Below are 16661 nucleotides of genomic sequence, written 5' to 3' on the forward strand. Positions count from 1 at the left end.
AAGCAGACTCCCTGCCGAACAGGGAGCCCGATGCAGGACTCGATCCCAGGACTCCAGGATCATGACCTGAGCTGAAGGCAGTCGCTTAACCAACTGAGCCACCCAGGCGCCCTAAATAAACTATCATTCTTACTTATGAATCTACCAAAGGGAAACAGAAAATGACAGACAAAAATGAAAAGTAACAGTACAGTACAAATATTTCCATCCTAATAGTTAACAAATGGTATCAACTTTACATGTCTGAAAAGACTTTAGTATGTAGAACATTTAAAAGAAAAAAGAGAAATCACCCTTCTAAGTACTTTGAAAGCATGTCACACTGTAGGTTTACATGTAAGAAAGTCTTAAGGACCACCAAATATGTAGAAATAGGAATTCCAAATATTTCAGTTCTCTGAATATACAAAACCAAATAAGGCACAAGGACCTAAATAATAAACCCAAAGTGAGTTTAAAATGTTTCAGTTTATGTGATTTAGGGCCCTTCTATTTTGTCCTGTAAGATAGTTTAAATAGTTCTCTCTGTTGCACTGCCCAAATTTATTCAGACTGTTAGAGATATATTCATTCTGAAACTTTAGAACACAATAGGCTATAAAATTTTCCAAACTCTATTGTTGGCATAATCTAATTCAAAATTTAAAAGTCTTCAGAGACTTTCATTAAAACCCCCTGCTTACCTAACTGCAAAATATAACTTGAAATATGAACAAGAACATATACTATTAGTTATAATAAGTTAGAATGATCATTGAAACGTCCATCCAGGAGGCCCTCAGTTTTCCTACTTGGCTTTCAAACAACCTATATACTTCTGTGCATTACATACTGACACCCCTAAAGAGTCTTCCTAAGCTGATTCCAGATACTTACATGCAGCAGATAAGCAACATTTGCAGCAAGCATACCTCACTGGTGCTGGTTTGTGTAGTTATTTGACAATCTTACTGCTTTAAGTGGAGAAGGTAAGAAAGAAAAATCAAACGGCTGACATTATAGGAACCACTGGTCTTTAACACAACTTGGACAAGAACAGAAATCAGGAGGAATGAGTAATCTTTCACCTCAAAGGGTGCTAAAAGGACTTAAACCGGGGGACTGTGTTTGAATGAGAAAAAGAGCAAAGGCAAGGAACATGCAGAAAATACTGGAAATAAATTATCTAAGATTATGTCTGAAAAATGAAGCATGATTAGGAATTCTGGAATAATTTAAGATCTCTACAACTCCTCCCCATGTAGTACATTATGTTTTGCAGAACTAATTTTCACATACATCTTCAGGAACATATTGAATATAAGAGAAGGGAACTTCTTGTGCTGAAGAAAAAAAAAATTGGCCCCAAACCAATTTTTTTGTATTTAGTGAATAATTCTGCATGAATCTGTATGAATAAAGATTAGAAAAAATTGCCTTGGCAATGAACAAATGCAAACCAAGAAATTAAACACTAATCTACAGCAAAAGTTGCTACACAAGAGACGTTTATTAATGTTCTGTTGTATTTACAGTTTTAACATAGCAAACCAAGGTGAATTACCACTTGGCAGAAAGCACATCATTCTACGTTTATAACTCATCGGTTTCTGCTAACACACAGTAAAAGCAAGTAGTACTACAGTATGTTAGGGATCATCTCAAAAGTTCCAAACTAATTCTTTCTTTGCTCCTAAGTACCTATTCCCCTCCCTTACTCCAGCCGTTGGCCTAATCATCAGGAGACCAGCCCCCCACCCAAAAAAAGGGGGAAAAAAAGGGGAAAAAAGGGGGGATAGGGACTCTAATCACACAGAAAATGTCAAGAATTGCATTTTAGTAATTAAGCTGCATTTGCCCTTGAACTTTTTATTTTATACAGTGACAACGCCTTTACAATTTTTTAGATTCATAACACAGAACAATAAGGTACTGCAAAATTTAGAATACAGACGATAAAAAATTAATGCTTATTATTTACCAATTAAGAACAAATTCTTGACCACACCTTAAATGTATTTTGCACTATGATTTTGCTTCCAGGTGTTCACAGTACAACTGAAGAAATTTCCACGTTAATTTTAACAGCAAGTATGGATTATGTGCAGAAATGCAGTCAAAACAAAACTTTTAACTTTTGAGAAAACCCCTTTAAAATGGCCAGCATTATACATATCTTACACTAAAATACTTAATTCCAAGTTCATTTTGAGATGGAGGATGAATAAAGCAAGACTGCCCCCTACTGACTACAGGGACAAGGCTCATGCTATTTAAAATGACTACAAACAATAGATAAGGCATTATTAATACATCACATACTTGATTGCAAGAGCTTTTTCAAACATTAACCACTAATGATTCAATGACTACAGAATTTTGCATTAACTATTAAAATTTTACACCTAGGAACAAATAAAGAGAAATGATCTTTTTCAACAGTACTTTTATTTTTTTAAAGCAGGTGATTATTCCTCTGTGTTCTGCATCTTGATTCACTTCCTGCAGGTGTTCTCTTGCTTCTTCAGAGAGAATTCATAAACGCAGGAAGGCCTTTGCCAGAAAACATCTGCCAGAGAAGGATATTGAATATTGAAACTCTAGTTAGCTTGTTATTTTGGCCAAGAGAAGGATGTAGTCACAAAAGAAGGCAGGATGTTTGGAGACACAAGAAGTACATTTTAACATAGCTTTAAAATTACTATACACTGACATCATACTATTCAATAAACATTAAAATTTCGGTTCTTAAAGTTACCAAGGACTCTAGAACTAGGAAGAACTTGAATGCTTTCTCTAAAACCCATGAGGCCAGGAGTCTCTCTCTCCAAACTTCCTCACAAAAGAATGAAATGCAAATACCACTTCCTTTACCCTACACTTAACCTTCACAGCAATGACTGTAACTTGGGGGCTATGACACAGTAGAATCCAAGTACACAAATAATTTTCCTGATACACCTGAAGCTACTGTTTACCCTGCCAATTCTGTCAGATTTCACACAAAGATGATTTCCAATAAGGATGCCAATGATGTCATGCTGTACTCAGAACATGGCAAAGTTAAAAGACAACTGGTAAACTCACAGGTATCACACTTTTTTTTTTTAAAGATTTTACTTATTTGAGATGGGGGAGGGGAGATGAGTGGTATGGGGGGACAGGGCAGAGGGAGAGGGAGAAGCAGGTTCCCCACCAAGCAGGAAGCCAGATGCGGGACTCAATCCCAGGACCCCAGGATCACAACCCAAGCAGATGGCAGACGCCTAACCAACTGAGCCACCGAGGCGCCCACACATAAAACTTCTTCTTCTTCTTTTTTTTTAAAAGATTTTATTTATTTATTTGAGTAAGAGAGAGAGAGTGAGAGAATGAGCAGGGAGAGCTCAGAGGGAAAGGGAGAAGCAGACTCCCAGACGAGCAGGGAGCATGATGTGGGGAATGCTGGGATCATGATCTGAGCCGAAGGCAGACACTTAACCGATGAGCCACCCGGGTGCCCCAATACTTCTTTTTAATCAACTAGGGGAAGTCTGTATTTTGGGTCATGTATCTCAGAAAAAAAAGTTATAATGTCCATATATTGTAAAGTCTAGTTTTCACTCCAATACTTTGAGGCATTTCTGTATTGGTAGAATTGTTTTGGTTTTCATGGAAATAATGGGGAAAAGTATAAGGAACTCCTGATATTCATGCTAAAGAAAACCACTAAGGAGATACATACTACTTAATAAATATTTGAGAAACTACCTTGTTGTACCCTGCACCTACTACTACATAGGTGGATGGGCTACTACGCAGGCCCTTAGCTTACTTTTCCACCTTTCCAAATTCCTGTAAAAGCTCCAAGCAGGGTGCCTGAGTGGCTCAGTTGGTTAAGCGACTGCCTTCGGCTCAGGTCATGATCCTGGAGTCCTGGGATCGAGTCCCGCGTCGGACTCCCCGCTCGGCGGGGAGTCTGCTTCTCCCTCTGACCCTCCCCTGTCTCATGCTCTCTCTGTCTCATTCTTTCTCTCTCAAATAAATAAATAAAAACTTTAAAAAAAAAAAGCTCCAAGCAAACTTTTTCTAACTTTTCTGATTAGACAACTGCATCAATCTTTAAAAGGCTGACAAAACGCAGAGGAGCTACAACAAAAGAGGAAATCAACATATGCTTTCTTAAACTGTTAATATTCTACCAGATTCCAAATTCAGTAGGTATTCAAGGAAACCAGTACCACGAACACATGAGCAACTTTTGTTTAGACTGAGAGACCTCAGGATGTGTAGGGACAAAGACATGCAAACACAAGGAACTTGAAAAACCAAGAAGCAAAAAGAGTTATTGGCAGACGGACTTCAGATGGAGGTTTCTGCCAGAAGGCTAGACTTAATTACAAACTTAAGTAACTTCAATTTTAGCTGTTTCCATGAACAGAAGAAAACGGATGTAATTGTTCCTATTCAGCAGAACACTAAAATTTGCACGAATATATGATGCAGTCCAAATAACTACCTGGCCACTTTCCTTAGACCATGCCGCTTCCCCAGAGGTGAATTAGCTTTAATAGATCCCTCAAAGTCAGAGCCACCCAGCAAACATTAAAATTCCATTAAAAGCGCCTAGACAGGTTAGTAATGGGTGATCTCAATCGCTGTACAAATGAGGGGAAAACGACTGCTAGAGAGGCGCTCACTTCTCTCTAAGACCGAGGCCTGTTCAGATGGACTTGACTCTCAAATTGTTACAAAAACAATGGTGGCACAGAACGGAGGACAGAAGGGTTTTAGGGACTGTGGGCTTCATTAGTAAACTGTAGATCAGATCACTTCAGAAACAAAAGGAACCAGGAGTCCAGAGATCATTTAATTTCAAGAGGAAGACAACCATGTCTTCCTGAACGTTATATGAATTTTTTAAGCAAAAATTCCACTGAAAACATTTCTACTACCTTGCTACTTTATAACACAGTCCAATAAATCAAACTGACTTGAGGTGAACTTCCTTTAATAAACTGAGAGGTATTAGGAGGGGAAGATTATAGAACAGGAAAAATCAAAGCATTTATCATCATATGGGGGAAAATGTAAGTATCTGCTGTCTATTAGGTACAGCTCACCAGGTCAGAGGAATCATTTAATTAGGAAGGGCCCTATCTCATTAACGTCAGGGCTTAAAAAATTTCTTTCCTCAGGGCGCATGGGTGGCTCAGGTCATGATCCCAGGTTTCTGGGATCAAGCCCTGCATCAGGCTCCCTGCTCAGCGCATGAGGCTCCCTGCTCAGCGGGGAGCTTCCTTCTCCCTCTCCCTCTGCCCCTCAGCCCCAGCGTGCAACTGCTTGCTCTTTCTCTATCAAAAACAAAACAAAAAAACACCCCAAGCTTTCTTTCCTCCTATTTCACAGGTGGTTAAAATAACAGAATTTAAAATCTACTGTGCTTCCTATGTGCAACTACTTTCGTAGTAGTGCTAGACACCACTTAACTGTGTTACCACGTTCCAGCTGCTGTAACTAAACCCTCAATTACTTGGCAGCATCAGAGAAAGTGGTATTCCACATACATCTACTTTCCAGTTAGCTGCTAAATAAAAAAAAGTATGAACACTTTACATCTTGACCATTTCAGATAACGAGGTTTCTAAAAGGGATCCGTTTCTTTTTAAACAATACAGAAGGAGCCCTGGCATTTTGTTCTTCTGTTTCCTCGCAGTCACACACTTCCTGATGCTGCTGGGCCCACCTCTAGCAGTTCCTTTTGGCTCTTCTTGCTATGGGATAGGAAACCCGATTTCCTTTTTAAGCTTAAATGAGCTCCCGAAAGGGAACCTGAAAGTGGCTCTAAGATAGTAGTACATGAGCTTTGGTGTTTGGTTTTGTAACAACTACTTTAGCTGATTAGAAACAGGGCTTTTGGGTCATTTCAAGGTTGGTTTGTGTGTACTGTATGTACTGTGTGTATTTTGGGTCGCCTGAAAAGAAAAGTCACTATTCTTAGACCTCTTTCCAGTAAAATGCCAGATCGTAGGACAGCATGGGAATTAAGTTATTTTTCTGTTATGGCAAAGCTATTTTAAAAGTCCCTACCTGTGTCTTTCTGGCAAAAAGTAAGCCTACAGCTAGCTTTTAACTAGCAAGAACTATATTAAATGAAGAAGTCTCTATGAAAGAAAATAAAATCTTCATTCCTTATAAGATGGTGGGTTAGCACAACTTCAAACTAAATTAAGTTTCCTCTGACCTAGAGAAACATTCTATATTTGAATCTAGATGAACAGTTCTTACCCCGTCAATGGACAAAGGAAAATTAGTCCCATGGGATATTATGGTTTTTCAGATTCACTCTGGGGATACTGACAATTAGTAAGGAAGTCATTAGAATTCTAAATGCTGCTCTAAGTCCCCAAACCCCTAATTTAGAGCTCTGAATCCTGTGGGCATGTCAGAAATTATTTCAAATCAACTAGAATAGCAAAGTCAGACAGAAAAGGAAAATAAACTATGCCCTCCACTGGGGATGCTCGAAATTTCTGACAACTCCTAAAGCACAATAAGCCTTCTGACGCCAAAATACAGAGAATCGCAGACCTATACTGTCCCTCCACAGCTCCATGAGCATTAGTACTAAGGACTGCCTACTTCAAATCATAACCCCAAATAAAGACATTTCGGAATTTTTAAAAATCCAAACAAAAAATAACAATTTTTATAGGCAAAAGCCCCTCAATACAGTCTCTGACAATATAGGAAAACTGAGAAGTTCAGGCTTTCTCCCAACCTGGCTATTATTTGTTATGTATTAGAAACAAGATGACAAAGCGATGCCTGGATGGCTCAGTCGGTTAAACGTCTGCCTTCAGCTCAGGTCATGATTCCAGGGTCGAGTCCTGCATCAGGCTCCCTGCTCAGCAGGGAGCCTGCTTCTCCCTCTGCCTGCCACTCCCCCTGCTTGTGCACGCTCGCTCTCTAACAAATAAATAAATAAAATCTTAAAAAAAAAAAGAAAGAAAGAAACAAGATGAGGAAGGTGTGCAATCCCCTAGTAAACATCAAAACTTCCTTCTAACTGAAGAATGAATAGACAGAGGTGTGATCTCAGTCCACTCAGAAATTCAAAGCTACCGGAGGGGGGGAGGGGGATGGGTTATCCTGGTGATGGGTATTGAGGAGGGCACGTTCTGCATGGAGCACTGGGTGTTATGAACAAACAATGAATCATGGAACACTGCACCAAAAACTAATGATGTAATATATGGTGATTAACATAACAATAAAAAATTTTTAAAAAAAAGAAATTCAAAGCTACCATTTGACTAGATAAGAGAATCTATTATTTTTAAAAAAGAGAAAGAAGGGGCACCTGGCTGGCTCAGTCCGTAGAGCATGTGACTCTTGATCTCGGGGTTCTAAGTTCGAGCCCTACATTGCAGAGATTACTTAAAAATAATTTTCAGATATTAATAGAGAGATAAAGAAATCTGCCCCTTAGGATATTTTTGGGCACCAATGTATTAGGGGAAATCTATAGGTGATTTTGGTACCCTTTGTAAGAAGGGGAACCACGGCAACCCAAAAGAATTAACTTTTGAATTTCTGGTAGGTAAGAGTTAAACCTGAGGCTTAGAAACAATTACCAATTATAATCAGATATGGAGAGGAAAGAAAAAAGATGACAACAGTAACTGCATAAAACTGCAGAGAACATCTGATAAGTCTCTTATTAAAGTTAGTATGTGCTAGACACAAAGACACATCATGGGCATTAGGGGCTAGGCCAGCAATGTCAATGTCCACCTGTTCCTAATTCAAATTCAGGATATGCCACACACTTTTAAACATGCAATAAAACATTCCCCTTCTCAAAAAAAAAAAAAAAAAAAAAACCGGTGTGGTAATCTTGATGACTAAAATTTTCTTTCAAATAAAATACATACTCCCTTGAAGATACTTAACTTTAACACAAGCCTAAGTTCTTTGTATGCTTTTTTTTATAAGAAACGCCTTATAAATATACTCCACTATGCAGGTATCTGAGCTCATCTATCATAACCTTCTGTTACTTACATAAGAATATTCAATTATACATATAAAGTACTTAAATGAGTGCTGAAAAATGTTATTATACCATGCTTGAAAAAATTTTTTTGTCATATTCGAGAAGTTCTCATCATATTATTCTGTTGCTTACAAACTTTTTTTTTAAGATTTTATTTATTTATTAGAGAGAGAGAATCAGAGAGTGAGAGAGAGAGCATGAGAGGGGGGAGGGTCAGAGGGAGAAGCAGACTCCCTGCTGAGCAGGGCGCCCGATGTGGGACTCGATCCCAGGACTCCAGGATCATGACCTGAGCCGAAGGGCAGTCGCTAAACCAACTGAGCCACCCAGGTGCCCATGCTTACAAACTTTTAATGCTGTCCCCCATCACCTGGCAAATTAAATATGGCGGCTACTTTCTTTCCTAGAAGCACACATCCTGATACCACCATGAATCTTCAAAACTGAGAACTCCACTCTTAGCATATGATTACCTACACAAACTCTTGACTACCTAGCAGAAAATACAGAACAAATTAATGTTCATGAAGGGTCAGCCTTGCAATGAGCCAACATGTCACTGGATTTTTAGGGCTGCTCTATGAATTCTATAGTTCCATTGCAAATGGGCTTAGTACTCAGTACTTAGATACTTAGTTAGATATTTGAAAACAGTCTCAGCCTGGCTTTTCCAGCCTTGACCTTCAACACTCCTTTATGCTACAATCAAACTGCTGTCCCTTGAGCAAGCTCCATTCTTCCTTGCTTCTATTCACACTCTTCATTCTGCTTCAGGCGATTCTGAAATCTTCCCCACCCTATCCAATTTTCATTAGTAGAAATTCTACCTACCACTTAACATTTATCTCAACTGGTACACTCTTTACAAAACCTTGTCTGATCTTTGAGGGGCGTCTGGCTGGCTCAGTCAGTAGAGCATGTGACCCTTGATCTCGGGATTGAGTTTGAGCCCCACATTGGGTGTAGAGATTACTTAAAAATAAAATCTTAGGCGCGCCTGGATGGCTCAGTCTGTTAAGTGTCTGCCTTTGGCTCAGGTCATGATCCCAGGGTCCTGGGATCGAGTCCCACATCAGGCTCTCTGCTCAGTGGGGAGTCTGCTTCTCCCTCTCCCTCTCCCTCTGTGCTCTCTCTCTCTCAAATAAATAAATAAAATCTTAAAAAAAAAAAAAAAATCAAAGAAACAAAGTCTTGCCTGATCTTCAACTAGCCTAGCCCCTAGGTATAATGCAAGGTTCCCCTCCACGCCAAAAGTCTTAAGTAACAATGAGCAAAGTCCAAGAAGTCCTATATCTTGTTACCAGAGAGATCTCTCTCTGGTGTACTCTTTCCCAAGATTCTAGAGCTGTTCCTTTTTGTAGCCAGTGATATAAGATGAAACCAACTCTGGGGAAAACCACATAGGAATACAATCAGGGCTTAGACTTCTGTTCTAGCTAGGCAGGGGAAAAGACCCTTTCCCCTTCCTTTCCTTGAGTTTGACCCTCATTACCACCAGAGTGGTAATATCAGGTTATGAACCTGAAGAAGGGCACCAAGAAAGTCTCCCTAATTTTAAGAGATGGAAGCCTTGGTGGGCTTGTAAGTAAACTAGACAAAAGGAGTTTCTTTTTGTTTTTATTTATTTGACAGAGAGAGAGACAGCGAGAGAGGGAACACAAGCAGGGGGAGTGGGAGAGGGAGAAGCAGGCTTCCCGCGGAGCAGGGAGCCCGATGTGGGGCTCCATCCCAGGACCCTGGGATCATGACCTGAGCTGAAGACCGATGCTTAACCGATGAGCCACCCAGGCACCCTGACAAAAGGAGTTTCTAAAGCAGCCAATGGTTTCTTCGCTTTGGAGCTCTGGGGTTTAGGGGATCTAATTAAAGCTCAGTGATGAGGCCTGAAAGGCTCCTTCCAATCTTTCCTCCGTAACTAGTACAACAATAAGCAATGGCTCCAGGATTCAAGATTCAAAGATCTAGGACCCCATAGTTGCAGCCAAATATCCTAGCTCCCCGATGACTACACTAAGACTCCTGCCTCTTCTGTATTGTCAGAACATGAGAAAATGTTTTCTCCTATGGCAGTTTTTCTAACTTGCCCTTTTCAACAGCTTTTCATGAAAACACCCCTTACTAAACTAGAAACTGCTAAAAGGCAAAGACCTTAAGAAGGCTTCTTTACCTTCTCTTTATTTCCTACCACAGGAGGTATACTCTAACCTGAACCTGAATAGCAATCTGCAATGTATCATGTTATTATACTAGGACTAGAATAAAGTTTTGGTTTTTTATTTTATTTTATTTTAAGATTTTTATTTATTTGACAGAGAGAGATACAGCGAGAGAGGGAAACAAGCAGGGGGAGCGGGAGAGGGAGAAGCAGGCTCCCCGCTGAGCAGGGAGCCCGATGCAGGGCTCAATCCCAGGACTCTGGGATCATGACCTGAGCCGAAGGCAGATGCTTAACGAATGAGCCACCAGGCGCCCCAAGTTTTATTTTTTTAAATACCTTTAATAAATAAAGAGAACTCTGGTCCTGGGGAGATTTGAGAAAGTTTCTGGCATCTTCCGAACTTTTGCATAATTGATAAATCCTCTGAGAAACAGGAGAAAGCCTGATTTAAAAAAGAAAAGTCAAGAATGAATTTATAGTTTCCATATTAAGTCCCCTCCCCAAAAACATCCCTCTTGATACCACTACTTTATCATTTTTCTGCTAAAAGCTATCAAAACATGAGTAATTTTCTCCAAAATTTCCAAAGGAGTTCCATTTCTCAATGAGAAGACATAATCTCAAGAGCTCAAATGAAACTCTTTTTGCACATTAAGAATCTAATTGATCTAAAAGGGAAAAAAAAAATAAGATGGAGTTAAACATGTACATTTGGCAACCTGAGAAGCATTATCAAAACCTACCTTCTGGTTCCAAAAAAGTATTTCAAGATAATTAACTCCAAATAAATAAAGGACATGTTATAAAATACTTTTCTCAAGTCAAAAAAAAAAAAGTCCACCATCCCTTCCGGTCATGGTATTTTTTTTCTGTCAACTGTACATATGCTGTCCACTAGATGTCAGGATCCCCTTATCTATTACAACAATTCTTTTTTTTTTTCCTTTAGCACCAATTCTTATAGTCTCAACTCTGAACTCTATTTCTCTATTTTTAAAAAATATAGACAAGTAGGGTACACCTGGCCATTTATTTACCAGACACTAAGGGAGTTAAGACTAATTTTGTGTGTCTATGCCAGAAGCTACACATTCACAGTTGGTACCTCTTCTAACAATCTGTGGGGGAAGGTGATGTGCCCCCTCCAAGGATAGCTCACATGCTCCTGGTCCTCCTCCTTTAGAGCTGGTGTCTGAGTCTTAAGAGGGCTTTTTAAAAACACCTTCATGGTGATATAATTCACATACCATGAAGTTCACTCATTTAATGTATACAGTTTACTGGCTTTAATTTTAGTATAGTTATGGAGCTGTACAACCAAAACTATTATCTTTATTTTAGAACATTTTTATCACCCCTAAAAAAATTGGTACCCATTCAGCGATCACTCCTCATTCCCATTCTGTTTGGTACCAAAAGCAGTAAGTGACTATAGAGCAGGAGTCACCCCATTAAGTGCTGGGTTGGGGAATCCTACTAGTGAAATAGAGAGCACATAACCTGTATGGAGGGGACACCTACAACTCAGCTCCAGTCAAAGGGTGGGTGCCATGTGGAAATAGAGGCCTATTTTACTAGATATTCCAATTTTTAAGAAAAGTAAAAAAAAAATTCAGACATTTTATGTGGAAACTCTTGATTTTTAAATGATGGCAGCTAATAAAAAAAAAAGCCTCTGAAAATAACTGTGGAACAAACTAACTACAACTCCTGGCTAGATGTAGCTCATAGGCTGCCAGCTTGAGAGCCCTGTTCCTTGCAACAAAACACCCCAAAATTGGTTCTTTCTGCAAGAGAAATCCCAAAAATGACCCAAACACTGGGTCCAAATGCACAAATGATATCCAAAGCCTCACTGTTTTTTTGGTTACTAGTAAACAGTAAGACAAACAGAAAGATCAATTAATAACAAGTATTATAATTTCCCATGAAACTTCAATATAGGAAGACAATAAATTCATTAGGTTTCTTTAAATAATCTGTGCTGTCAACAATCAACCTGAAAATATGCTTAAATGGCTCTCCTTTGGTCCATTCAGGATTTGCTTGGATTTATGCTGGGGGTGGTGGGGAAGGAGTCAGCCTTTTTCTTAAAGATACAATTTTGAGAATAAGCAAACCAAGAAACTATTCCTCCAAAGTAACTCTTCTTTGGGGCATTTTTATTATTAAGTGTCTCAATAATTAAGGAGGGGGGAAATCATGATTTCTCTTTCTGTGGAATCCCAATGACTATCAGCAGAGTAAGATGATGTTGTTGGAGAGGCTGGAGGTGGTGTGATTTAAGACTTGTATTTTCCAAGTAAAATTTAGGTTCAGCAATGAATGGTCTATCACCATAGGCAAAGCAGGTAGGTCTACACTGTACTAACTTGACCCATTAGCAGCATTGCCACCAGAGATCTTAATTACAGAGGCAACAAGAAGGCCCAAAACAGGAGACAGGAGCAAGTGATATCATAGAAGCCAGGCGAAGCAATTATACCATCTTTAACAGCTACAGGTTGGCCCCGCTATAATTCCATAGAAATGGCAGCAGGGATGGTGGCTATTATTGTGTCATATAGATTTTCTATACAAAGAATGAAGAAGCCAACACTATCCACCCCAATGTTCATTTCTTTGCTTTACCGTGTCTTGAAAGAAGAGATTTTAAAATAAATACTTAGAGGAAAAAAGATAATCTTAAGATGAACAACCTGAAATGCCTAGCATATTTTTTTTTAAAAAAAAGGCCACCTCCTCATTGCAAAATCATTCTTATTCTCATCAGTATTGAACTAAAGAATTCTAGAAACCCAATAATGATTCTCCCAGAACTTATTTCTAGCAAGGCTATACATTTTGTTTCCTGCTGACAGATCCAACTGAAGATTGGCTGCATACACTCCTGACTAGTTCAATTGGTTACAATATACCTATAAACAATTTGGGGTGGAGTCTGTGAACCTTTCTGTGGCAATAATTCTCCAGCGGAAAAAAACTCATAAAGTCATCTTATTAGTGTGGTCCCACTGGTCACATGGGAAACCTGAGAAGTATATATGAATGGGTTAGGAAAAATTCGACCGCCACTATGAGACGTTTTATTAACATGCACGTTACTCTAATGGTGATGACAAACTAATCTTTAAGAAATATTTTAAAAATCATACTTATATTGCTAATCTATTACTGTATCGTAAGCAAGATGAGGGATGATTTACAGTGTAAAAGTAATTTTACTTCTAAAATTTAACAATTATCTTTTCTCTCCTTTGTCTATGTTAAAAGCACTTACCTAAAACCAGGAACACCCACCAGAGCCAGTACTGACCATCAAAATATCCAGGGAAATAGGTGGAAAACTGAAAAATAAAGCAAATTAATTTATAGTAGTTTAGCGGGTAGAAGTTCACATTTTAACTTAAGGGCACACAAAACACAAGACTTTCATACACTAATGCTGTCATTTAGCTCTCAATTTTTTTAAGCGGAAATATTTTACATATTACTGACTTGAAATGATTATCATATATGCAGATGTATTTCCTTTCGTGGAAAGTCAATCTCAAAATATGATTCTGGCTTTATAGACTCTTTGTTTTGAAGTTCTCTAATCTGTTTATTTTTTTTAAAGATAGTCTTCCCCACATAATATTCATCCTTCTAGAAATATGGGTTTTGTTATTTAAAGATTTTATTTAAATTTATTTGCCAGAGAAGAAGAGAGAGCACAAGCAGGGGGAGCAGCAGGCAGAGGGAGAGGGAGAAGCAGGCTCCCCACTAAGCAGGCAGCCCAATGCGGGGCTCGATCCCAGGACCCTGGGATCATGACCTGAGCCGAAGGCAGACGCTTAACCGACTAAGCCACCCAGGCGCCCCTAGAACTATGTTTTGATGATACTTTTACTTTGGTTGCCCAGTGCCAAAACCAATTATTTTGTTCCCCTTGTTCCAGGTATGCCTTGACCTTGGAAGCTTTATCATGTACATCACAATAATCCCATTCCTTTGCAAAATAATGGCACATTCTGGCCAATGGCAAGTGAGGGCTGCTGAGGTTTTCCTGCACTTGGAGAGCAAAGGAAGAGAAGAAATTGTTTTCTTTCTCCTGTTGAGCATGGCTGTGCCTCTGCTGTGATGCCTGAAACTGCCATAGGCGTTAGAACCCTGCTGGAGGGGCAGCCGTACCGACATGCTGAGCAGAGGCGTCGACTGTCCCTGACGATATCAAGGAAACACTGATTTAACTCTCCTCCACGGCAGGACTTGTTTCCATGGGAAATAAATTTTCCCCTCTGTTTTCTAAGCCATTTTGAGCTCAGTTTTCTGTTACTTCCAGACAAAGGCATCCTGATACGAGTTGATTCATTCAATTCAGTTTTAACATTTTAGTCAGCTTAGTGAAAATTTTAGTTAAAAAAAAGATTGGTAACTAATGTTATCTGTTTTCTATTGGGGGCTTTGATATCCAAGAGTTTAACACAGTTTGTGCACTAAAATACAGTATATTATTTCTTAGAATAACAATTTAAGATTTAGAGAAGGAATAAAAAACCTCTTTAGGGCTTGGGTTCCTCACCTAAGTCCGTGGCTTAGATGAGTAAAGTATTAGCTGCCTGGGGGAAAAGCCCATAACTTTTAACAGATTCTCAAAGGACTCAGAATCCTATGTGTTAACAATGTTAACAACTGGTTAAAATCAATCAATCAATCAATCAATCTGAAAAAGTCCAGTGGTCAGTCAACACCCACTAATTAGTTAATAATGCCAATATATGATGAATACATTGATTTTTATCTATTAAGTTGACAAAAGCAATAAATTTACCTGAAATCACAGTACACTTTAAGAGACTAGATCTTTTAAAGTATAAATTACTTCAGCAATTCTGACTACCTGATAATTCCCAAATCACTGAAGATTTCTAATACACTTTAGAGATAAGGCCCCCTAATGGAATAGCACTTGTTAAACAGTTTCAGCTTCCAAACATTTTGGCATAACCAGTGATGCTACTGATAAACAACCCTGGAAAGGAGGGCGGGGGGGGGGGGGGGACAAAGAAAAGGAAAGAGGGAAGAAGAAAGACCAAAACTTTAATAGAATTAATGTGAGGAATGCCTGTTTTTTGAGACACCAAAGAAGTGGTATCTTTCCTTTTTTTTACAAAAACAACTAATTTCAGAACAAACACCCACATTAACATATCATAAACATTAAAAGCAGAGAAACAACTTGGGAACAACCTGTAGGATAGATACCTTGGGACCACCAATATTCACTAGATTTAACTATAAAACTTACATGCATGAACCACCTGAAAATGATTTAGGTTCAACTTCATGAAACCAGAACAAAGACAAACCTAAAATCATTTTAAACATAGAAATAATGTAAAAAAAAAAAAAATCAAATAGTCAAAGTTATTCTACTTATTGTTTCTCTACAGGGTCTATCTTTTCTGATATAAAACTTACCCTGACAATCAGGATCCACTTAATTAGAGAGAGACCAAATCCTGAAATGGCCCCATACCTTCCTGCAGCTGAGGTGGTCAGGCAAAAAGACAGAAAAAATCCAATCCAGTTAAAGAGGAATGCCACTGTAAAGGCAGAGAAGAAAAAAACCATGTCAGATATGTCCTGTTACCCAAAAAGGAAGAGTGATCTCCACACTTGCTTCTGCTTAAATGGCTTTTCCAAGGATAAAAGACAGCCCAGCCCTGCCCACCCACCATAATCCTTGCCCTCCCCTCCCCAAAACATCCATTTTTTGTCTTCTTCCCAAAAACAAACAAGAAACCATCTGCTCTGAATATCAGGCATTACACTATTATGTCTGCTGCTATTTACTTTCAAAAATGCTTTAACATTCACCAAACCAGGGGCGCCTGGGTGGCTCAGTTGGTTAAGCGACTGCCTTCGGCTCAGGTCATGATCCTGGAGTCCCGGGATCGAGTCCCACATCGGGATTGAGTCCCACATCGGGCTCCCTGCTCAGCAGGGAGTCTGCTTCTCCCTCTGACCCTCTTCCCTCTCATGCTATCTCTCATTCTCTCTCTCTCAAATAAATAAATAAAATCTAAAAAAAAAAAAAAAAAATTCACCCAACTGTATACTTATGACTTGTACCCTTTATATGTTACACTTTAGTAAATAAAATCTGATTCAAGTTATTCATCCCCCTACTTCTATGAATTCTGACAGCTTACATAATGTTACCACTAAAAGTACTATGTTTCCTTTATATCTTTTTAATATAGGAAATTAAAAAATGGCTGCTCACTTCTAAGTGACACACATGGAAAGATGAATGCAAAATAACACCGAGGAGGCAAAAAAAAATTCAGTTGACTCTGATCTGTCAGAAAATAGAAGCATGCAGGGCGCCTGGGTGGCTCAGTTGGTTGAGCGACTGCCTTCGGCTCAGGTCATGATCCTGGTGTCCCGGGAGCGAGTCCCACATCGGGCTCCCTGCTCAGCAGGGAGTCTGCTTCTCCC

At 39.1% G+C, this 16661-nt stretch overlaps 1 protein-coding gene across 1 annotated transcript in view; it reads right to left on the bottom strand.

Moving 5' to 3' along the window:
- Positions 1-1470: 1470 nt before the first annotated feature.
- Positions 1471-16661, bottom strand: part of NDFIP1 (Nedd4 family interacting protein 1) — a 52656-nt gene continuing 37465 nt past the window's right edge. Inside the window, exons 5-8 of the mRNA XM_025852205.2 lie at positions 15639-15763; positions 13456-13522; positions 10512-10617; positions 1471-2548 (exon numbers count right to left, since the gene is read on the bottom strand). Of these exons, the coding sequence (XP_025707990.1) occupies positions 10514-10617; positions 13456-13522; positions 15639-15763 (296 nt within the window). The 3' untranslated portion in view covers positions 1471-2548; positions 10512-10513. The remainder of the gene's footprint in view (positions 2549-10511; positions 10618-13455; positions 13523-15638; positions 15764-16661) is intronic.

The sequence above is a fragment of the Callorhinus ursinus genome, unplaced genomic scaffold, assembly GCF_003265705.2.
Source record: "Callorhinus ursinus isolate GAN/ISIS: 27379988/994484 unplaced genomic scaffold, GSC_fseal_2.0 scaffold23, whole genome shotgun sequence".
NCBI lineage: Eukaryota > Metazoa > Chordata > Mammalia > Carnivora > Otariidae > Callorhinus > Callorhinus ursinus.